Source organism: Oncorhynchus nerka, linkage group LG9a (assembly GCF_034236695.1).
Source record: "Oncorhynchus nerka isolate Pitt River linkage group LG9a, Oner_Uvic_2.0, whole genome shotgun sequence".
NCBI classification, from domain to species: domain Eukaryota; kingdom Metazoa; phylum Chordata; class Actinopteri; order Salmoniformes; family Salmonidae; genus Oncorhynchus; species Oncorhynchus nerka.
In genome coordinates this window covers 36083780-36108577 of record NC_088404.1, presented here as the reverse complement: position 1 = coordinate 36108577, position 24798 = coordinate 36083780, and the positions used below count along the sequence as shown (strand labels likewise).

The 24798-nt window shown below is 40.6% G+C and overlaps 2 protein-coding genes and 1 non-coding gene across 3 annotated transcripts in view; all 3 read left to right on the top strand.

Moving 5' to 3' along the window:
* Positions 1 to 151: 151 nt before the first annotated feature.
* malt3 (MALT paracaspase 3) lies at positions 152 to 13481 on the top strand. The gene is made up of 15 exons (XM_029667998.2): positions 152 to 266; positions 1128 to 1217; positions 1342 to 1466; positions 1577 to 1715; positions 1849 to 2024; positions 2232 to 2328; positions 3051 to 3092; positions 4615 to 4818; positions 6459 to 6636; positions 6771 to 6845; positions 6935 to 7062; positions 10278 to 10427; positions 11266 to 11420; positions 12452 to 12574; positions 12727 to 13481. Exons 2-15 carry the CDS (start codon positions 1199 to 1201, stop codon positions 13057 to 13059), a joined length of 1944 nt encoding a protein of 647 aa, XP_029523858.2. The 5' UTR covers positions 152 to 266; positions 1128 to 1198; the 3' UTR covers positions 13060 to 13481.
* A 591-nt stretch (positions 13482 to 14072) lies between these two features.
* Positions 14073 to 14144, top strand: trnah-gug (transfer RNA histidin (anticodon GUG)). Its single transcript has one exon. It is a non-coding gene; the product is annotated as a tRNA-His (tRNA).
* Positions 14145 to 15181: 1037 nt separating this feature from the next.
* The window catches only part of LOC115134233 (FERM domain-containing protein 5), a 119417-nt gene continuing 109800 nt past the window's right edge, over positions 15182 to 24798 (top strand). Inside the window, exon 1 of the mRNA XM_029667993.2 lies at positions 15182 to 15495. Coding sequence (XP_029523853.1) covers positions 15394 to 15495 — 102 coding nt within the window. The 5' untranslated portion in view covers positions 15182 to 15393. The remainder of the gene's footprint in view (positions 15496 to 24798) is intronic.

Sequence of the window (24798 nt, the reverse complement as noted above, 5' to 3'; positions counted from 1 at the left end):
GGATAACTATTTCCCTAATTTAATTGCGTTAGTATTGCATTTCATAAGATATTTTATATGATAGGGCTCATATACTACATATACTACGGTAAAGGGCGGGTATCATTGTTCCGGGAAAAAAGGATGTCCTTTTTTTTTTTCTTTTTTTATTGAGATAAAGTTTTGAGGATTCTCGATTAGTTCAATTCTCGACTGTAGTTTATTTGAGGCAGTCGAATGAATGCTCTTACAGTGTGGCATTTACATGGTGTTTGGTCGCAGTTCAGGTATGTACAAAACATTGATACAGGTAGCCTACACAATAACCCTCTCTAGCCATAGAAATGTGTTGGATCACTTTTTATACAATCATACTATTTGCGTGTTTGTTCTGATTGTTCCCCTTCGTGTTTACCAAATACTTCTATATTTAATTTAATGTAAGAATACCTCTCACAATTACAACAATTAACATAGGCCTAGTGATTTTTTTCTATGACAATAATATATTATCAAACACTAATAATTGTAAAACATATTAATGTGCCTTCTTGCTGAAACAACACAGCACATTATGGGATGAGTGTGCAGACAGGAATGTGTGGTGGTGATTCACCTAAGTTTATAGGCTACTAATGTGTTATTGGTAAAGTAGTATACCATATAACTAACAGTCACAATTTTGAGCTGTAGACTAGCTGTAGACTAGTAGACTAGTAGAGGACATTGTTCAGGTCTAAATTTACAGCCATTAAACTGTAGAACTGTAGAGCATATTGATAGTAGCATATACTTGTTACTACTCTGTAATAAGCAATTTTCAGGAAGATGATGATGGACAACTGTCCAGATTTGGCCAGCCAGCACAGATTGTGTTGTAAAGATGCTAGCCTACAGTCTATTTCTCTGGAAATAGATTAATTGTCTTATGGTGATTGTCACATGTACAGTTGTAAAGTGGGAAGTGGGCAGAAATCTGCTAGTCATACTTGCCAATGCACATTTGTTCCATTGTGTCCACAAACATAGTCATGGCCCTTATCAGACATCATCTCCATGTGTTCCTGTGATTTTTGGCTGCATCTTGATTTGTGTTGGTTGATACCCAGTCTGATGCCCATATTTTGTATTTTTTTCACATCTTACAGGCAGCACAGTGCAGGAATGACCAGAACCGACTATACTTGAGGTTTAGAAGCTCCTATTCCACACTGAAGTAATGAAAAACATGATCAGAGGTGTGAATTTTCCCAATTTATTTTGCAAATCAACTATGTTCTGTGATCTTTGATCAGTACGCTGACATAACATTATTTTTTAATAACAATTCTGTAATATAATGTTATCACTTTCCATTTTCAGACCTTGTCATTGTGCAGCATCCTGTTTCTGTGAGTGTACCACTGAACTATCAGGTGAATCTGAGTGTGAGAGCAGAGGGGACAGGTATCCTGAACTACCAGTGGTTCAAATCTGATGAAGAGGAGGTATGTGGTTGTGGAGGATTTTTGTCATTCTTGTCTGACACTGTATTATGTTGTCAATTTATAGAGTAACACAGTGTATAACCAATGAAATGGCTAATGTTTTTTTAAAGGTATTTGGTGCAACCAGAGCAGATCTGACTGTCACAGCCCAGCGGTCTCAGCTCTACATTTGCCGAGTGAATGACCAGTTCTGCAACTGTGTGTTCAGTGAATGGGTCAAAGTAAAGGTCCCGGACATTGCTAAACCAGGTATATGAATAGTCTATATTAGTTACTAGTTATAAGATCATATGTTTGCAATGCAGATGTTTAAACTTATTTGATCAATGCAGAGAACTATTTTGCATAGAATGTATTAATATTGCATTTTTGATTTCTTTAGCTCTCCCAGTAGCCTGGCGAGGGGAGCTCCATATCGCTGTACACCCTGCACCCCAGACTGTCAGACAGGGGCAGAGACTCACCCTCAGCTGCTCTGCCTTTGGCATTCCTATCCCACACTACCAGTGGTACAGAAATGGACATCCTCTGCTGGGCAAAACCACTAACACATTGCAGGTAACTCCAGTGTTTAATTACTCCTGCACTGAGGTCATCGTATTTACTCTGTCTTGACATTTGATCTGGCTGCTTCAGCAGTCCTATGTAAACATTGTAATTTAGAAGAACTTGGTTAATATTTAACATACGGTTTGTTTTCTAGAATAGTCTTATGTGCATGAGTAGAGCCAAACATTAATGGGAATGTGTTTGTGTCCCTTGTAGATACATAATGTAGAGGCAGACGATAGAGGAACATATCTCTGCTCTGTGTCCAATGTTGAAGAAGAAAGATGGACAGAGCCAGCTGATGTTGATATAGGTAAATGGAAATATGATAGAGCTCGAAGGGCATCTTTGCAAATAATTAGGAAGGAATGTTGTTCTTTGTAGGAAGTCACCCCACTGTGAATGATGTTGTAAAATTATGGAGTCTATCTTTTGTGAATGTGTCTCTTTAATTATATATAGATATAGTGAATATGAAACCCAAAAGTCCTTCATAGAAGCACATGACAAAAAAATAACAACAGTTATTTGTTCAGTGGCATGAGCTTTACTATTATCATTTTCTATTTTCCCTGATGAAGTCTACCACATAATTCACTGTAAAGTAATTCCGCACTTTTCAATGAGCTAGTGGAATAGCTGTGAATATTTCGATTTCTGCACATGTCTCCCAGTACCTTTGTACAAAACTATCAAGTGGGTCTTTCCATTCTGCTGAGGATTTAAGGTACTTTCCCTTTGTTAAAGACAGAAATGGTAGGAAGTTGTCAGGCTCTCAACAGTGGGCAGGGTTGTATAGACAACATCTAAATTACTTGAAATGAAACTAGCCTTTGGATGTAGGTTCCCCTTTTGCATTTGAATGTGTTTTCTACATTTCGACTCAACCAGTCTGAAGTAAAACGGAGGCCTTTAACACACTCATATTGCTTTTGATCTTGTTTGTTGTGTTTGATTGACAGATTGAAGTGTGATGTGTGAAGTTATGCACTGATTTCAACCTTTGTTTTTCTTTCTTTTTTCCATTTTGTTCAGAGCCATCTAATCAACTCAAAGTCACAGCTCCAAAACTCACAGGTATGGCTCGGTGTAAATAAAGTATTTGTAATTTTTAGAATGCAGTTTGAGCATTTCCTCATTGAAGAGGGGAACTGTTGTAGCAGTATTTTCGGATATACAGCACCAGTCAAAAGTTGACACGCATACTACTCATTCCAGGGTTTTTCTTTATTTTACTATTTTCTACATTGTAGAATAATAGTGAAGACATCAAAACTATGAAATAACATATATGGAATCATGCAGTAACAAAAAAGTGTTAAAGTTGCTACCCTTTGCCTTGATGACAGCTTTGCACACTCTTGGCATTCGCTCAACCAGCTTCATGAGGTAGTCACCTGGAATGCATTTAATTTAACAGGTGAATTTCTTCCTCCTTAATGCGTTTGAACCAATCAGTTGTGTTGTGACAATGTAGGGCTGGTATACAAAAGATAGCCCTGTTTGGTAAAAGACCAAGACCATATTATGGCAAGAACAGCTCAAATAAGCAAAGAGAAATGACAGTGCATCATTACTTTAAGACATGAAGGTCAGTCAATCTGGATAATGTCAAGAACTTTGAAAGTTTCTTCCATCTAGCACTATGATGAAACTGGCTCTCATGAGGACCGCCACAGGAAAGGAAGACCCAGAGTTACCTCTGCTGCAGAGGACAAGTTCATTAGCGTTACCAGCCTCAGAAATTGCTGCCCAAATAAATACTTCACAGACTTTAAGTCACAGGGTCATCTCAACATAAACTGATCAGAGGAGACTGCGTGAATCAGACCTTCATGGTCGAATTGCTGCAAAGAAACCACTACTAAAGGACACCAATAATAAGAAGAGACTTGCTTGGGCCAAGAAACATGAGCAATGGACATTAGACCGGTGGAAATCTGTTGTTTGGTATGATGAGTCCCAATTTGAGATTTTTGGTTCCCAACCGCCATGTCTTTGTGAGACGCAGAGTAGGTGAACGGATAATCTCTGCATGTGTGGTTCCCACTGTGAAGCATGGAGGAGGAAGTGTGATTGTGCTTTGCTGGTGACGCTGTCAGTGGCTTATTTAGAATTCAAGGCACACTTAACCAGCATGGCAACCACAGCATTCTGCAGCAATACGCCATCCTATCTGCTTTGCGCTTAGTGGGACTATCATTTATTTTTCAACAGGACAATGACTCAACACACCTCCAGGCTGTGTAAGGGCTATTTGACCAAGAAGGGGAGTGATGGAGTGCTGCATCAGATGACCTGGCCTCCACAATCACCCGACCTCAACCCATTTGAGATGGTTTGGGATGAGTTGAACTGTAGATTGAAAGAAAAGCAGCCTCCATGATTCCATATGTGTTATTTCATAGTTTTGATCTATTCACTATTATTCTACAATGTAGAAAATAGTCAAAATAAAGAAAACCCTGGAATGAGTAGGTGTGTCTAAACTTTTGACTGGTACTGCATGCAGTTTCATGTTTCTACAGTTTAATTAGCTGTTCTTGTTGTACAGTAAATTAACTCCAATTACTAATTCCACTATGGTCTTTCCATTCAGCGACTGACAAAGTGGCCCTGCTTATTGGTAACCTCAACTACTCCCACCACCCGGACCTGATGGCCCCCACTATGGATGTCCATGAGCTGGCCAACCTTCTGCAGCAGCTGGGCTTCAGAGTGGTGTCTCTTCTGGACCTCACCAGGGAGGAGATGCTGGCAGCCATTGACAAGTTCATTCTTCTGCTTGATAGGGGCGTGTATGGTGAGTTTAACATTGTACAGTATTCTGGTGGTAACATTACAATGGAAAATGTATTTTGAATTGAGTTTTTTTCAGAGACTCTAAAAAGCTAACGATGAGAGTAATACTATTCCCCATCTCAGATAAATAGGTGTAAATGTATTTTTTTAAAGTATATGTTAAGTGGAAATTAGACTTCGTAGTCTGGTTAAGTTCCCTTTGAACTTATTCTACTCTTTTCCGTTGAATTTGTTGAGGTCACAGTTCATAATTCTATGCTGCTGTTTTGAGATCTTATTAGTAGCTTGGTGTGAGTGTGGTTTAGAAGGCAGATAAGAGGTGGAAAGGAGAAGCATGGGTCTGTGTTTGGTGTGAAAAGCCTTGCTATGTATAGCCGTTTCTAAAGTCCTGTGATACTTCTACTTTACAGAATTATTTTGCGCCTGTAAAGGGCTTTTAGCAACCCAGCAAACTGTCAGCTTATCTCCCTTTTATATTTTAGTCAAATAAATAAACGTTCACACTGTTATAACAGGCACTGAGCCATACACATGACATTTTATTTGGTATGTAAGCATTTTTAAGAATGTATAACTTTCTGCCTCATCTAATAGTCTGTGTGTGTGTGTTGTTGGCTGTTATAGAAAACGGGGTCAGCTTAATGTGAAACTAAAAAAACAATCTAAAAAGTATCAACTTGGCTTTCTATGAGCTTTTAGGACCTGCACAGTTGACCTGTTTCCGCTGGACATAATACCTAGAAAGGAAGCAACATAATGGCTTGTTGATAAAGGATAGGGTCAGTGTTGTGTGATATTCTACACAGTATATCGTTGATCAAATGAAACCGGCTAAAACATGGAGCCTTGTTTGACAGATGCATAAAGAGTATGAAACATGTAGCTACTGCGGCTCTACTACGTCCTACTTTCATTGCTCTGAAAACCCCTGACCTTTTTCATGTGTAGTTTCACCCTTTCTTCTTCCTTATCTCTACCTCGCTCTGAACGGGTGTATACACTGAGTGTACAAAACATTAGGAACACCTTCCTAATATTGGGTTGCACGTCCTTTTGCGCTCAGAACAGCCTCAATTTGTCGGGGTATGGATTCTACAAGGTGTCGAAAGCGTTCCACAGGGATGCTGGCCCGTGTTGACTCCAATGCTTCCCACAGTTGTGACAAGTTGGTTGGCTGGATGTCCTTTGGGTGGTGGACCTTTCTTGATACACACGGGAAACTGTTGAGCATGAAAAACCCAGCAACGTTGCAGTTCTTGACAGACTGTATACCATGCACCTTGCACCTACTACCATACCCTGCTCAAAGGCACTTAAATATTTTTTTCTTGCCCATTCACAATCCATGTCTCAAGTGACTCAAGGCTTCATCTACACTGATTAACAAGTGACATCGATAAGGGATCATAGCATTCACCTGGTCAGCCTATGTCATGGAGCAGGTGTTCATAATATTTTGTACACTCAGTGTACTCTTCTTGTGCTCTGAATGTACTATTTTACACCTATGAGAGACTTGTCTTTCCTGTGTTCATCTGATGAAGTAAATGTGATCAATGGTAACTAACTCTAAATAATAATTTTGGTGTATCACTGAAATACATTAAAAAAATACCTGTAACGTTATGCTATCCCCTACAGCTCTGTTCTACTATGCTGGTCATGGGTACGAACGTTCAGGGAGGAACTACCTGGTGGCCATAGACGCTCCACAGCCCTACCGTCCAGAGAACTGTGTCTGTGTACAGAGGGTCATGCGCTTGATGCAGGAGAGACGGACTGCATTGAGTGTGGTCTTACTAGACACCTGCAGAACATGGTAGGCCTCCTCATGTTACTGTTTGTGGCGCTACATCTTGTCCAACTTTTGTACAAACAGTATTATGATTGTGGAAGGACTAAAACAGGTGTTAAGTTGTATATTCGTGTTAAGTTGTATATTTGTATTTTAAGGTACAACCAAGATTGCATAGCTTCTGAAATCAGGCCCTTGGTACCCATGGGAAACACAGTGTATGGATATGCCACGTAGGTATTTTTTGTGTGTATGTAACAACTTATTTTATGAGTGTTCATTCATGACCTGACATCTAAATGACCTCCTGCTGCCTTAAAAGATGTGAAGATGCAGAAGCGTATGAGGTGCAGGACGGAGGGAAGAGCACTGGGATCTTCACCAAGTACCTGAACAAGCACATTCTGCAGCCGGAGAAGGTCACTCACGTCCTGGAGCAGGTCTCTGAGGGTCAGTGTTATTGGATGATAGGCTTTGCTCTTATAGTATGACGGTGGCTTTGCTTATAGTACTTCCCTCAGTCTGTGTGACTTTGGAATTTCAGGATGGATGTTTTGACATACTGTTAACACCAATCCATGACTCATATGGGAAACCCCTGTATTTCTTTTGACCAAAAAATACTAGATATTACCCAAGAAAGACTAAATTCCCTGCTAATGACTTTGTCTTCTTAAGTGACTCTGGGTTCTATAGCTCCTCTATATGAGATGCATAATAGTGTCTGTAAACAGGGTCAGTGTGGAAGTTGTTGTTGGATGAAGCACAGACATTTTCACATCCTAAAGGTTCAATGCAGCTGTTTTTATCTCAATCTCAAATCATTTCTAGTTAACAATTAATTTCCTTACTGTGATTGTTTTTAATTAAATTGTTTAAAAAAAGAACAAAAGATTCTTAGCAAAGTTTAATTTCTTAAGCAAGAATTTAGCTTGGACTATCTGGGAGTGGTCTGAGAGAGGTTTGGAACTCTTTATTGGTCTATTAACTAATTTACCACCTGGTGATGTAACCAGGCAGGCCAAAACTCCATCCCATCAACACAGGATGAAATTTCAGGCGGTCTTTTCAAACAGCTCTTACACTAAAAGGACATTATCATAATTTTCACAGTATTATTCCAACCTCAGTGTGGAAATATATATAAAACACAGGTAAAACACATTTTTGACTGCACTGGGCCTTTAATGTTTCTCTATCACTAACTACTCCCACTGGTTCAGCAGGTAGCAGTGGGCGGCACTTGGAGGGCTGCTTGTTTTGTTTGTTTCATTCCCCAGCACGAAATCAAAGTGTCACTCAAAGGGGGAACTAACAAAGAGTTACTGACCAACAACCAAAACAGATGGGTTTTATGAAGGGTTCTGAAAGACACTCATGGGGTTGTCCACTGAAAGTTGAATAGCAACAACAACTGGAACCTAAAAGACACCCACCATGAGCGCACAATACATTTGCCCAAGAGGCAAACAAAAGAAAGACCCACACCAAAATTAAAGACAGGAATCAAACCAAAAAGTTGGCGCAAAACAAAATCAGACAAAGGAACGCTTTTCTATAAACACACCAACTAAAGGTGTTGACCCTCCACATTTCTCAAGGCAATTGGAGCACTGGGCCAGCCACTCTTGAATAGCACCTGGGCCAGCACAGGTGAAACACCTTCCCACTAACGAGACGGAAACCAGAACAGGTGTAACACATACTGAGTAACGAGGTGACACCACTCAGCGCCCCCTACGATCTATACGTGCTATAGTCCGACCTCAAAACATAATTGGAAAAACCAAAATCTTAAATAAAATAACATTTTATTGGTCATGTACACATGTTTAGCAGATGTTATTGCGTGTGTAGCGAAATGCTTGAAAACCTGTAACATGTTTGATGGGTCTCTGGTAACATGACTTTGTGGGACAGAGCTGCATTAGCATGTGACCTCATTCTCTGGAAATTCACACTGTTGGTCGGAGCACAGCAGGAAACCTGAGAGCAGTAGAGTTAAAGACAGCTGCTCTGGCGTGTGTGTGTACCCCCCTACACTGCTCTCCTGTGGTCAATCAGCTCCAGTGATCCTGCATAACTTAACACAACCCATCCAAGGAGGTGGTGGTAAAGTACTGCTTTGGTTGACTGATGAATTGCCAGTGGCTGTAACGGTCGGACCTTGGCACAGAAGCTCACGGCTTACATAAGACATATATTTACTGCACTGTTACTCACTGGGACATTGTGAAAACAAACGTGACACAATACATTTTATTTCAGGTTTACAGCTACATTTCTGGAAGTGTAATCATGAATGAATCGTGAATAATGATGAGTTAGAATGTTACAGAGAAATAAATATCATACCCCCAAAAATTGCTAACCTCCCCTGTTATTGGTAATGGTGAGTTAGCATGTTTTGGGGGCGTGATCTTTGTGCATCTGTAACTTTAATTCATTCATGGATATCAGTAATCATGGTAGCATCCACATTCATATAGAAGTGTTGAGAAGCATATTCTATTCATATTTACAATAAAAGTGACTCCACAATAAAAGTGGCTCCAATACATTATTTACCATTAATTTCTATTGGGCAAAACATAATCCAAAACACAACCAAAACTAAATGCAGCCAACAAGTTTGTAGAGTCACAAGCTTGAGGTAGTCAATACATGCTAGGAATATGTAACCAAATACTAAACGTTTGACTTAATTTAATTTTCTAAGTGAATTTGTTCAAATACTTACGGGGGGACTAGATACATAAAGTGCATTAATTTCTACACAATAAAACAGATATGTATGAAAATACCCTTGAATAAAAGGTGACGTTTTGTACTGCAGGGATCATCAACTAGATTCAGCCGTGTGGCCGATTTGTCTCTTGAGCTCATGGTCGGGGGGACGGAACATAATTACAAATCATTTGTAGACTGCAAATTGACCTCAAGAAGCCCAAACAGATATACAATTTGACTAAAACATAATAATTTCAAACATTGCTTACATTTGTGCATGATCTCGTCTCTCTATTATGCGTGGGAATACTTTGTCTAACTGTTGCATTTATCAGAATCGTATTTTAGACCTTAAACAACCTTTGCTAATTCATGTCTAGGAAATAATATTCACTGAAGTGACAGATCATGAGACCATGTTCCCAGAACCTCATTTGAAGAATTATGATCTATTTCTGTCTTTGAGTTATTTATTAATGGAAAAATAGTTGATGATGAACTGCTGTTCACTCAACTCTAATGGAAACATAGCGAAGACAGCTTGCTTAAAATATGTACTAAAGCCATATCCTCTGCAAGGCTAAGAGTAAGCCTGTATCCAGGGCCCTGAATAGGGTTTCAGTGTATCAGTTGTCCCTTTTCAGGTGTCCCCGTAGGCCCTCATTGTAAATAATATTTTTTTCTTAGCTGACTTGCCGAGTAAATTAAGGTTACATTTAAAATGTAAAAAATGTCACATCTGGCCCACAATGCCTTATACATGTTTGTCATCTAAACATTTCACTCTTATTATCCACATGTTTATAATTTCAGAGCCTTTACATCAGTCAAATAGTATTATTATTTTCATTTCAGTCCTACTATTGAACCTTCCTTAAGAACAGCTGTTGCCTTGGCAGCATAGGCTAACCTTTAACATTTACCCTGTTCCTCAGATCTAGGCAGAGACCCTCTGGTCACAGGGAAGCAGGCGGTGGAGATCAAACACACGCTGAAGGAGCCTCGCTCCCTTACAGATCCGGTCAGGACCACCGGCCACACTGGGGAGCTACGTCTGAGAGATGCCTGCTGGAGACAAGCCAACGGTAAGTTTTTACACCACAATATCCGCAATCCAGACCCTTTTTCCACAATAAAGGGTAATCTAAAGACACTATTGATAAATTATTGTGTGTATGTCAAGTGCTGTTCTTATTTTAGATGCATTAGCAATGGTATGGTGTGTGATTTTCTCTGAAATACTGTAATGTAATTTTCTTGCCCTAAACTAGTCTTATCAAGAAAGAGGAATAGCAATATGTTCCCTCCTCCCTACACCCCCTCCAGTTCTGCATGTGATATGGATGTGGCTGTTCAAAACAGTGTGGTTTAGCATGAGTCATGACCATCACACCACCATTCAATAATTGACAGTTTATTTGTGGTGATAACAGACAGCGAACTTATTTGTATATTTAAAGTCAACTATAAGCTTATTTCACTCACAGTATATCAGTTGTATACATAACAGAAGGGAATATACTTTTGTTGTCCCCCTGTCACCTAGGAACTTGCTTATTGTGTATTATTTATTCAAATAGAATGTTGTCATCACTGAAGTTCTTGAAAATCCCTGTATATTTTGGCCTCAGATTTTGAAGAACAAACTCCTACTGTAACCTTTTTCAAGGACTTTTCTGATAACATGCCTGGTTAATTCTCTTATCTAGTCTGTCTCCTAGAGATAAAATTAAATCAAATAAAAATGTATTAGTCACATGCTCAGAATACAACAACAACCTTACAGTGAAATGCTTACTTTCGAGCCCCTAACCGACAGTGCAGTTTCAAAAAATACGGATACGAATAAGAGATAGCATAGGATAGCATAGCATAGGATTTGTATCTTAAAACTGCCTTTCCATGTGATATCATCCCACACAGAGCTACCACGTCAGAAGCTGCTTATTTTCCCCTGTGGAGTTGAGGTGGAGGTCAGCTTCTCAGCCTTGTTCTCTAACGTCATGGTTGCCTTCGGCACAGTGAAAACTACTGGCCCAAGGACCCAGGACTGCACTGTTACTCTGAGGAGCACACCTGTGAGTCACCTCTTCACGCTTACTTGTTGATACCTGCCACATCATGTAAAGGGCAGGGTGTGGTGAACAAACACCCACTAATCAGAATTTTGATTTAGTTGCATAACTTAAATGACACTGCAGATAAAAATTTGATTGAAAGGACTTTATTACTCCTTGTGAGACCCTAGAAATGTATGCATAATTGTATCCATCTGTAGGCTACACTCACAACAAAACTGAAAACAGAATGTTAAGAAAAATGTTTGAGAGAAGGTTCTAAGAGTTGGTTCTGCAAATGGTGTCTGAACTACTTAAGTTTGTGGTCACAGCTCTCAAGGCTAAAATTGTCGTATAGATATTTATCTGAACCTGACACGGCATAACTCTTTGCAATTTTGAATGTTTATTGCTCATAAAACTAAGTTTTATATGTAGAGAACATGCATGTACAAAGGTTGTCAAGAGCGCAGCATCATCCCCTCCCCATTCTAGGGTATATCTTATGCACAGCACACATATTGGCACAGTTCTGTCTTATGCCCTCTTGGCTTTCACGACAGCGTAACACAGTCATTGAATGATGTTTCCCATTTACAAGAATGTTGGCCCATATATAGAATTCCTAGCTGTAATAAATGGCCGAAGTGAGAAACAAGAGCAGGAAATTGGTGCACAACCGCTTATCAAGTGTTTGCTTCTGTGGTGTGACTCTTTGGAGCATACTGACACCTAGTGGTTCAATACATTATTTTCCCCGTACACAAAACCATTATACCATGTATGTGTAACCTTTATTTAACTAGGCAAGTCTTACTTACAATGACAGCGTACCAGGGAACAGTGGGTTAACTGCCTTGTTCAAGGGCAGAACAACAGATTTTTACCTTGTCAGCTCGGGGATTCATTCCAGCAACCTTTCAGTTACTGGCCCAATGCTCTAACCACTAGGCTACCTGCCACTCCATGTATAATGTGTATAATAATAATAAGTGGGTGTGACAGGTTTTGTTGTAGTTGCCTGATGTATTTTATTCCCAACCTCTGTCTAGGCAATGGAGGATATCTTCTCTAGTCCTGGCAGGTCAGGTGAAATGGACTCTCTCTTGCTAAACAACTTGGTTGCTGAAAACCCTGACTGTAGCCTCAGACTTTGTGGCCTTCAAAAGCTCCAGGTATGCTTACTTTCTGCGTCCTCATATTTAAAATTGAAAGTATTCAATAATATGGTAGAAAGGTTTACATTTTGCAATCTATCATTTATTCAATGGTTAACTAAAAGTATGAATAAAAATCTATATTCTGTTTTTTTCTCTCTGTTCCAAAGGGATCCTTAGTGATAAAGGTGGACCTACACTATACCCACACGGGCAGCAAGCTGCGGCTGCAAGAGAGCAAACAGCTAGACATAGGAAAGCCTTTGGTAGCATCTTGTGATCAGTACAGGGGACAGCAAGCATTGGTGACCCAGAGACAAGAAGGTGCCCCTTCCCAGAGTATGGGCCACGTTTCACACAGCAAGCAGCCCCCACGTCAAAAACTGGGACAGCCAGGTCGCCCCTTAACCAGGAAGGCAGAGTGTGCTGCCAAAGTCCCTACAGCAAGGAGCAACGAACCAGAGGAGAATGATGAGACTGAGCCTCAAGACTTTACCTTCTGATTTCCGCTCTCCACGTCTTTGGAAAAAGGATAGTTTAGTAGTAGTAGTGACTAGTGTAGTCAATAGGATATTTGCTGTTTAGGCTTAAAGCAATGTACATAATTAAATCAGCATGATACATTCTATTTCTCTGGTTAGGCTACATTTCATCAGTTTAATGATGGTTATGAGGTGTGTGTGTGTCAGTGTGAGTATACATGTGGCATGTGAGTTTGAGGAGATTATCTCCTGGATTATGTTCCTCTCTTAAAGCACTATTCGGTTTTTAGTTCTCAGCATGATTACCCAAGCAATATTTATTCTTAAATGATCACAGTATGGAAAAAGCTGACTTTTCTACATGCTTGTGAATAATAACAATAATAATACACATTTCAGCTCTTATGTACCTGTATGTAACTATTAAAATGAATGAAATACCATTTTTAGGACTGTATTATTCAAGATTAATTTATGATTAACACAATTTGTGGTTTTATATTTGAACTACTTTAATATATTTATTAATATATAGCCTATGTTAACCGTATTAACAACAATCCTACAATTCAATACAATTTCCATGAACTGATAGAAAAAAAATACAATAATTCAGGCAAAAGACAAAAGTCAAGAAAGGTTAGCTACAATAAACGTCATATAAGCAGACATGATGAGCAGATGAGGAACAATAGGATATTAGCTAACTAATTCCATTTGCAAATTTGCATAAAAATAAGAAGAATTCTAAACATTTATGACTGAAATGTACCAAACTAAAATACATAGCTAAATAAACAGATTCAAATAGTTTTTAAACATGGTGTCACATTTTCAGATTAAATTGTCTCTGGATAGTTTACTACACATAGCATTCGACATTTGAAAGGTCTATAAAATGCAGAAAATACTATCATTACCTCAAAGGAAAAGTAATCTAGCTAGCTCACTAGCTACAATTTCGTCAATTTATACCGCTGCATACTGGGTTATAAACCTAATATCTCCAATAGTTATACAAGCCCTGGTAGCTCGCCGTGATCGTATAGTGGTTAGTACTCTGCGTTGTGGCCGCAGCAACCCCGGTTCGAATCCGGGTCACGGCATTGCGAACACAATGTCACGGCAAAAGGGTAGATCTTTTTCTGGATTGTCTTGTTCTTTTTTTTTAAGCTTCAAAATGTTTTATAAGTTATCCTCGTCCAGTCATTGCTTGTCGAAGCAATTTTCCGAACACAGCGAACCTATGAAGTCAGCTGTAGTCATTCATATGAAATGTGTTATATGTCCGCTAGGGGGTGGAAGAGTCGCTATTCGATAATTGTTGTGCTGAGACTATTGTGCGAAAAGCCATCAATCAAATAAATCAATCAGATGTATTTATAAAGCCCTTTTTACATCAGCATTCGTCACAAAGTTCTTACACAGAAAGATTTGTCAAAGACACCAGCCTCATAGACTGTTCTCTGCTACCGCACGGCAAGCGGTACCGCAGCGCCAAGTCTAGGTCCAAAAGACTCCTTAAACAGCTTCTACCCCCAAGTCTTATGACTGCTGAACAGTTAATTAAATAGCTACTCAGACTATTTGCATTGGCCCCCACTCCCCCCCCCCCCTTTTTTTACGCTACTGCTACTCACTGTTTATTATCTAGTCATTTTACCCCTACCTACATGACCCCCAATTAGATTAGTTGATACATGTATTTTCATCATTGCTCTGGCCACTGAGTCATACAACTGGGAAATAAATTCGGATGAGTGATAGCTATCCCGGACGCAAGATGGTGGTATTATTCCTTTTAAGTAATTTGTCATAAACGACGCAGCCTAAAATGAATAATACCGCCATCTTGCGTCTGGTTGGGCTACCCCTCATTCGTTTGACTTTAGGCGCTAAACATTCATAAACATGGAATGCATGGGAGACTGAAAACACCACCTTTGGACCTCCTAGTGCCAATTGGTGGCTTAAGAAAATTAAAGGATGAAATATTCATTTTTGGTATTGCTTATTTAGGGCTTCTGCCCATTTTGTGGACATCGCTCTCGTTGGTTCTCATTGACGTCTGTCTATTCTAAGGGACCGCCCTCTAGCTCAGGTTGCAAGTGGTGAATGGTCACCCATCGTTCGGCCACGGTTTTGCTCCTGGATCTGGATGCGAGCGTTATTTCAATGATTCCGCACTGTGGCCAGTGTCTGTGTTGTGTTAACTTCATGGGATAGACTATGCTGCGTCTTGGCAGTAGAATCTTCAGCTGCTGCTAGTCTGGTTGATCGAAAAATGTAGTCATTCTGTGCTGTGTTTAGTTTATTGTTCTGGTCCTAGACGCAGACCAGCAATTCTGTGAGAAGATGTTGAGCCGAATAATGAGTGGCAGCATCAGGAATCTGGATAGAGAATATGACTGCACCGTCAGACTCCTGGATGATACGGAATACACATGCACAATTCAGGTCAGTCACGTGCTCTATATTTTTCCAATAACTGTTTTCCCTCCGCAGAGCATATTGCAAGGCAAGTGCTGCAATTGTCTCCGTATAGAAAAGCACGCACAGTGTTTCAGGATGTTACTACCGCAAGGGTCCATACCTCCATTGAAGTTGACATTTAAAATGGTTAAGGTAAGGGATAAGGTTAGGCTTTAGAGTATGGATGTCCCAAGAATTCTGGATAGCACTGACCCTTCAGAAAGTGCCCGCATCCCGCAGGACACACGATAGGCATGATCTGAATCTACCGCTGTGTGAATAACTTGTTTTCTAACACATTTTTGCCGTAGCCTATACAGGGATCATCAACGTGGGCCGATGTTCTCTTGCGCGTATGGTCGGGCCGCAGGAACATAATTACAAATAATTGTGTAGACCGCAAATTGACCGCAAGAAGCCCAAACATAAATAATGTTAGACTAAAACATAATAATTTCAAACCTTGCTTACGTTTGTATACGATCACGTGTCTCTCTATTATGCGTGAGAGTACTTGGGAACAGATTTCTTAAATAAAAATTACTCGGAGCTGAGCTCCTTGTGTTTTTCTAGTCTATTATGGCCAACAATAATGCAAATAATATTTGTATTTATTTTTTGCTCAGAAAAATTTGGGGGCCAAATGAAACCACCCGCGGACCACTTGCAGGCAGTTGGGAACTCTGGTCTATGCCATCTGACTTGGTGCACCGAGAGCAGGGTTTCCCAAACTCAGTCCTGGGGCCTCCATGGGTGTACTTTAGTTTTTCCCCCTAGCACTACACAGCTGATTCAAAGAATCAAAGCTTGATTATGAGTTCATTATTTGAATCAGCTGTGTAGTGCTAGGGGGAAAATGTGCACCCAGGGGGCCTCAGGATGGAGTTTGGGAAATCCTGACATAGAGGATGTCCTATAGGTAACTGTACATCTGACGTGGATTATCTGTATGATAATCCACCAGACACATTACCTAATTGGCGTTTTTGTTGCTGACATGGCTAAACATGGCAAATAGGAAATGGTTTATAACAGACACATAATCTAGCCTACTAGTGGAATTGTTATTTTTCACTATCATGACAGCGCTGGAAGTAGGGGTTTGAAAAGTGATCAAAAGTTCTCAGGTTTTATATTTGAATCTGTCAACAGTTTTAAGAGTTCCATGTTATTATTACTCAGATAGGATTTTATTGTTGCTCAAGAGCAATTTGTTTACTGAAACTGTTATGAGCCTGTATATAGTTCACTACTATATGTAGACATATAATTATAATAAAACAAGTTATGTTTTGTAGAAAGTAAAGTGAGATACATTTCCTGTATAAATCAAAGTGAGATTGATTTCCTGTAAGGGAAGATAGGAAGGAGTAAGGTGTTTGTTTATTTTTATTTTGTTTGCTGCTAGTCTTGCTTTGATGTATCCTTCATTTTATATTCAGCCTGAAATAAAGGTAGGGGAGAGGGTCGATCAGAACCAATTACAGTATGTTTGTGTGTGTATTCATCTGTGGATCATCGTTCCTCAGAAGTTAGTGGAGAGAACTATCTCCTGGACTGAGGAAATCCCTAGAGGGCTCCTACTATTTTTAACACATTGAGACATTCAACAAATCTTGAAGAAGGAAAAATTAATCAGGTTTAGGGACACCTGTATGATGCAATTAAATGTTAAAGCTGCAGTCTTTGTTTCTGTTATTTTGTTGAAACATTTCCCTTATGGTTGCATGCATCTCTGTTGGAGATATATTTAAAATAAAATAAAATTGTATTTGTCACATGCGCCGAGTACAACAGGTGTAGACCTTACAGTGAAATGCTTACTTACAAGCCCTTAACAACAATGCAGTTTTAAGAAAAATACCTAAAAAACAAAGAAATAAAAGTAACAAATATACAAACAAAAGACAAATTAAAGAGCAGCTATAAAATAACAATAGCGAGGCTATATACAGGGGGTACCGGTACAGAGTCAATGTGTGGGGGCACTGGTTAGTCGAGGTAATTGAGGTAATATATCAATGTGGGTAGAGTTATTAAAGTGACTTATGCATAGATAATAACAGAGTATCAGCAGCGTAAAATAGGGGGGTTGGGTCAATGCAAGTAGTCTGGGTAGCCATTTGATTAGATGTTCAGTAGTCTTATGGCTTTTAGGGTAGAAGCTGTTTTAAAGCCTCTTGGACCAAGACTTGGTGCTCCGGTACCGCTTGGCGTGCGGTAGCAGAGAGAACAGTCTATGACTAGGATGGCTGGAGTCATTGACCATTTTTAGGGCCTTCCTCTGACACCACCTGGTATAGAGTTCCTGGATGGCAGGAAGCCAGTGATGTACTGGGCCACACTTACTACCCCCTGTAGTGCCTTGCAGTCGGAGGCCTAGCAGTTGCCATACCAGGCAGTGATGCTCTCGATGGTGCAGCTGTAGAACCTTTTCCCTCTAGAGTTGATGATAGGAGATAGAATCTCAGAGCTCCAGGAGAGTGAGAGTGATATCAGAAGGCCCATCTTGTAAACAGGCCATATTAACAGCCCTTGTATTCTTGCTAGTGCCTTGAGACTGAGCTGAAGTCATGGGGGTGAGGAGTGATGAAGCAGAAAGTATCTGCCTATTCTCTGCTCTGGCAGTCTGGACTGGAGTAGTGGCTGGCTACTTCTTTTGTTCTCTCTCGACCTGACTGCAGTTCGGTGTCGTTACCGACTTCGGTGGGCAAATGCTCATCTTTGATGGCCACTCACGCTGGAGAAGTGTGTTCTTCACGGATTAATCTTGGTTTCAACCGTACCGGACAGATGGCAGACAGTGTGTATGGTGTCGTGTGGGTGAGAGGTTTGCTGATGTCAATGTTGTGAACAGAGTGGCCCATGGTGGAGGTGGTGTTATGGTATGGGTAGGCATAAGCTATGGGTAACGAACACAATTGCATTTTATTAATGCCAATTAAAATGCACGGAGATACCGTGACGTTATCATTGTCGTGGTCATTGTCGAGATCATGTCGAGATCATGGCCCATTGTCGTGCCATTCATCTGCAGCCATCACCTCAATTCCTGGAAGCTGAAAATATCCCAGTTCTTCCATGGCCTGCATACTCATCAAACATGTCACCCATTGATCAGGTTTGGGATGCTCTGGATTGACAGCGTGTTCCAGTTCCGGCCAATATCCAGCAACTTCAAACAAACATTGAAGAGGAGTGGGACAACATTCCACGGGCCACAATCAACAGCCTGATCAACTCTATGCGAAGGAGATGTGTTGCGCTGCATGAGAAAAATGTTGATCACACCAAATACTGACGCGTTTTCTGATCCAAGCCCCTACCGTTTTTTAAAGGTATCTGTGACCACAGATAGATGCATATCATGTGAAATCTTACATTAGGGCCTAATAAATATATTTCAATTGACTGGTTTCCTTAAATGAACTGTAACTCAGGAAAATCTTTGTAGCATGTTGTGTTTATATTTTTGTTCAGTGTACATTTAACATTTACATTTAAGTCATTTAGCAGACGCTCTTATCCAGAGCGACTTACAAATTAACTGTTACATGTTAACTGCCCAAATTATTGGATGGCCTGACAAAAATGTAAGATTTTTTTTAATGCACTGCAGAATGTGTTGACCAAAAAGTCATGCAGTGAGGAATTACAATCTTCAGAGAATGTTTTTCTAATTTATCTGCAGATAGTTCTTGTCTAAAGCAGTAGTAATTGTGTGACAGTCAGGGAGACAAATGAACAGCTCTTTCACAGATGCGATTTGTTTCCTGACATTCACCAAAAATAGCAGTTCAAAAAGAACTGGTGATGATGTGGCTAGGGCAGGGGTTCCCAAACCTTTTTGGCCCACGACCCTATTTTGATATCTGAAAATGATCCCAACCATGTGAAAAAAAATGATGTAATTAACAGCCAATGTTTACTTGTTTATTTGGGGCTATTGCAATCAATTGAAAAACATTCTAACAGTATTTCTGATTGTCTTCTTAACTCACCGTCCACCATCACATACTTTTAATGTGGGGCTATGACAGTCAGTCGCAAATGACTTGACATAATATATCTCACCACCATTAATGAGATGGGTGTGCTTGATGCATGTCGCGTCGGAACTTCTGAAAGTCAGGGGGTGTGGTCGACCACGTGCCAATTAATCTCTGCTGTCACATCTCACCTGGATCCATATTTGGTTTTAATGCAGACTGGAGCACTGAATCCAGCTTCACACAGCTATGAGCTGGCAAAGGGTAGCATGAGTTTTATGGTGCTTTCAAGACAACTGGGAACTCTGAAAAATGCGAGGTCAAATCATAAGGTCAGGCAGTGATCTTCAGGTCAGAAAGTCGGAGCTCTAGAAAGAGGCCCGAGTTCACGAGTTGGAATTCCGAGTTGGATGACCATTCAAAACTATTTTTCCCAGTCGGAGCTAGTTTTATTCAGAGTTCCCCTATTGTCTTGAACGCACTGAAGTCGGAATTCCGAGATTTCCGAGTTCCCAGTTATTTTGAACGCCGCATTAATGCTCAGATGGAGACGGCAGGGTATTATTCACTTTGGGTCAGAAACCAAAACACCTCCGGTGTGACCCGTGAATGCGTTGTCTGCAGCATTCGGTCACATGACAGCTCGGTCAGCTGTTCAATTTCACTTACCGGCATGTCTTCTGAGCCAGAATCACAGTCAAATGGATTGAAAAGTAGGTCCCAAAGTGCTATTCCAAGCATTGGAGGTGAGCAGTCATCACTTGTGTGGGACCCTTACTGATGCTGTTTCTGTTAGAAACATGCACAGCCGATGGAAGGGGGGCATGGTTTGCTTTTGGAAGACTCCAATAAGAATTCTTTCCTCTGATCTGAATCCACTGATTCGGTTACCATCTGTAGAATGTTTTTGTAGCCCTGCCTGCTTGGGTTCAGTTCATTCAGTTTACCATATGTCTGTTATATAGGCAAGGAGGCACATTTTCTTACACAGAAAGTCAACCAAGTCTTCTTTTCTTTTTACATCCATTGTGAATGACAACAGTTCCTCTCTCAATGCGAAAAATCTTTCCAACACTCCCCATCGATAACCACCAAGTGTGAAATAGAACATTGTCATGCTGTCATGGGCTCCTGAGTGGCGCAGTGGTCTAAGACAATGCATCCCAGTGCAAGAGGCATCACTGCAGTATCTGGTTCATATCCAGGCTGCATCACATCCTGCTGTGATTGGGAGTCCCATAGGGCGGCGCACAATTGGCCAGTGTCGTCCGGGGTAGGCTGTCATTGTAAGTAAGAATGTGTCTTGCCTAGTTAAATAAAGGTTCAATTTAAAAAATGCTCTGATCCCATATCTCCACATGTTTTTCTGAACAAGTGTGGACACGCAGCGGATGTTGTTTACAACCTAAGTTACCTGCTGCAGTATATAGTTCTGTGTTCAACTCTTTTGCCGTCAGTTGCTCTCCGTGTATCATACAATGTGTCCATATGGCAGAGGTAGACACATTCATAAAGGATTCAAATGCAACGGTCAAGTGTGACCTTTTCACATGATCTAAGGACGCTCTCTGTTTGAATTTTAGATGTGAAAATTTTACATTTAGCCTTTTAAGGTTAACCACATTCCAAGGATTTTGAGATACAATGACGATATTATAATATGTATATTTTTGTATATATATTTGTATTTTTTCAGGATTTTGGAAATTCTCCTGAGACCACATTTTCATATCCACATGGGGTTGCGACCCCCAGTTTGGGAACCACTGGGCTAGGGAATAATACACCTGACTTGCCATGCCAGTGGAGGTCCAGAGAGCATGTTCCTCATTTAATTCTTCCTCTGCCCTTTCTCCCAGGCTGCTAGCCTGCCAAAGACACCCAGGATTCCAGGACACCTAGACTGGAATCAGGAAGCAGTGAAAGGCGTAACTAGGTCACCCTCTCTTTCTCTCTCTCTCTCTCTCTCTCTCTCTCTCTCTCTCTCTCTCTCTCTCTCTCTCTCTCTCTCTCACCCGCTCACTTCTTTCACCCGCTCACTTTTGCGCATTTCCTATTCCCACTGTGTGTTGAGATTCCCCTGGGGACCTGTTTTCATTACACTCTGATCTCTTCCCTAAACTGTTTAACAAATTCAGAGTTGCCTCTGGAGCAGGATGGCCTCCTTCCTTTGACATCTACAATGCACAGGTGGGCCATTACAGCCTTCACTATCATCATCTTCAGAAAATACTGTGCCAAAACCAGGGAAGAGGAAGTCCTTAAAACATAGATGGGAAAAGTACTGTATCTGTCTTAATGCATGGCCTTAAGTTTTACTCCAATGAATTATGGATATTTCCTCTATATTTGTGGGATGAGAAAGTGAGTGCTCAACATTATACATTCCTGTAGTTTGATTGAAGCCGCTGCCATCCCCCTATAGTCTCAAAATCCCGACCCTAGGGTCTGGTTTCAATGACAGACTCTTTAGGCATAAAGGAACTACACTGCCCAGGGGCGGAACTTTCACTGGGGACAGGGGGGACAAACCCCCCCCCCCGATTCTGAAATTGCATTTTTGTCCCCCCCAGTGTTATCATTGGAATGTTATACAAATGAGGCAACGGAGTGCTTTAGGACCATGCAGACACCTCCGAACGTCGGGTAGGCTGTTTGGAGTGTTTATCTGACTGGGTGAATAAAAAATATCCAAGCTGTATGTGAAAGTAAATTCAGAGTGAGGTTGGGTTTATGTAGGCTACATTGACATCTGATTTGCTCAACAAAGGGCACCATCATTTCAGCGTGTAGCTAGGTATACTATCATTCATCCATGGTTGATTGGATCTTTGGAAGTCTCAACAAACCATTTCTGTATGTATCCATGGTAATACGGGGGCATTACCATGCTGAAACAGGAAAGTGCCTTCCCTAAACTGTTGCCACAAAGTTGGAAGCACATAATTGTCTACAATGTCATTGTATGCTGTAGCATTAAGATTTCCCTTCCCTGGAACTAAGGGGCCTAGCCCGAACCATGAAAAACAACCCCAGACCATTATTCCTCCACCAAACTTTACAGTTAGAACTATGCATTCGCACAGGTAGCATTCTCCTGGCATCCGCCAAATCAAGATTTGTCCGTCGGACTGCCAGATGGTGAAGCGTGAATCATCATTCCAGACAACGTTTCCACTGCTCCAGAGTCCAATTATGGCTGTCAGGCCATGGAGACCCATTTCATGAAGCTCCCAACGAACAGTTATTGTGCTGACGTTGCTTCCAGAGGCAGTTTGGAACTCGGTAGTGAGTGTTGCATACGAGGACAGACGGTTTTTACGCGCCACACACTTCAGCACTCAGCGATCCCATTCTGTGAGCTTGTGTGGCCTACCACTTCACAGATGAGCTGTTGTTGCTCCTAGACATTTCCACTTTATAATAACAGCACTTACAGTTGACCGGGGTAGCTCTAGCAGGGCACAAATTTGATGACCTGACTTGTTGGAAAGGTGGCATCCTATGATGGTGCCATGTTTAAAGTCACCGAGCTCTTCAGTACAGGCCACTCTACTACCAATGTTTGTCTATGTCGATTTTATACACCTGTCAGCAATGGGTGGGGCTGAAATAGCCGAATCCACTAATTTGAAGGGGTGTCCACATACTTTTGTATATATAGTATACCATTTTACTATCAACATTGAAACAAGGTCAAATGAAATATGTCTAATCAATATGAAATTCAACATCATTTCAACGACCCCAATATACACTGAGTGTACAAAACATTAGGAACATAGAATCCAGGGGAAATCTGTGATCCCTTATTGATGTCACTTGTTAAATCCACTTCAATCAGTGTAGTTGAAGGGGAGGAGACAGGTTAAAGAATAATTTTTAAGCCTTGAGATCATTTAGACATGGATTGTGAATGTGTGCCATTCAGAGGGTGAATGGGCAAGACAAAATATTTAAGTGCCTTTGAACGGGGTATGGTAGTAGGTGCCAGGCGCACCGGTTTGAGTGTGTCAAGAACTGTAATGCTGCTGGGTTTTTCACGATCAACAGTTTCCCATGTGTATCAAAAATGGTCCACCACCAAAACAACATCAAGCCAACTTGATACAACTGTGGGAAGCATTGGAGTCAACATGGGCCAGCATCCCTGTGGAATGCTTTCGACACCTTGTGGAGTCCATGTCTCATCTAATTGAGGCTGTTTTGAGGGCAAAAGGGAGTGCAACTCAATATTAGGAAGTGTTCCTAATGTTTTGTACACTCAGTGTACATTGAATATAGAATGAACAAGAATTTGTACTTTTATACATGGAATTTTCATTGCAATTTCAACATATACATAGTTCTGATGATTATGTTGAAATTAGATTGACTTAACCTGACTAAGGTTGTTATATCAATATATTTATGTTGAACTTTGACCCTAATTTCAATGTTTACAACGCTGGATGAAATTAGATGAAAACAGCTGTTTGGTGACTTTTTCAAATCCAGTGTATTTTCCTTTTTGATTCCACGTCACAAAATGTTGACAAATTACGTCGAGACAATGTTGATTCAACAGTGTGTGCCCAGTGGGTAGTCACTGTTGCCTAGGGTCGGGTTTTCGAAATGACTTGCCCCAGGCCTCTTCCTCTGATGCAGTATCGCAGCATTGGTGATGGCTGGGAATTTAAAGGCTCCTCACATCTCTAGGTCACAGTTGAATAGCAGACAAGCGAAGGCAGCCAGGCTGTAGTGATTTTGCATAAGAGAGAATTAGAAATGGAAGGTAGACAGCTGTATGTGTACTGTGTATGTATGACACACAGGCACAGTAATAATTACATAAATACACACACTCTTCAAGAGTGTTCTTCCAGAATTGTTCTCTGTTCAAGCAACCTCTCTTGATGAACACACAGTTGAACGGGTGTTGTTTCATTTTACATCCTGGAGCTGTCTAAATGGGAGTCCTTTTTTTGTCCTGTATGATAGAGGTGAGAGTGAAAGTAGGCCATGTCTAGATCATGTGTTCCCTCTACCATCATCACAAGTTCTCTGACCTCTCATTGCATGTTTGTAAAGCCCCATTTTTTTGCTGCTACATCAGTGGCTCAGTCTTCTCATTGTATTCAGCTACACTATCCATTTTGTTACATTTGAGTGTAACGAGGTGTGTTGAAGGTGGATTTCTAATTGCAAACCAATAGCTATCTCTGTCTATATGTGGTTGTTTTTATCCATAACACCTTGTATTGCTTTATTGGCGAGGTGTTGTGTCATAGTGTGCTGTTTGCTGGTAAAAATCAACACA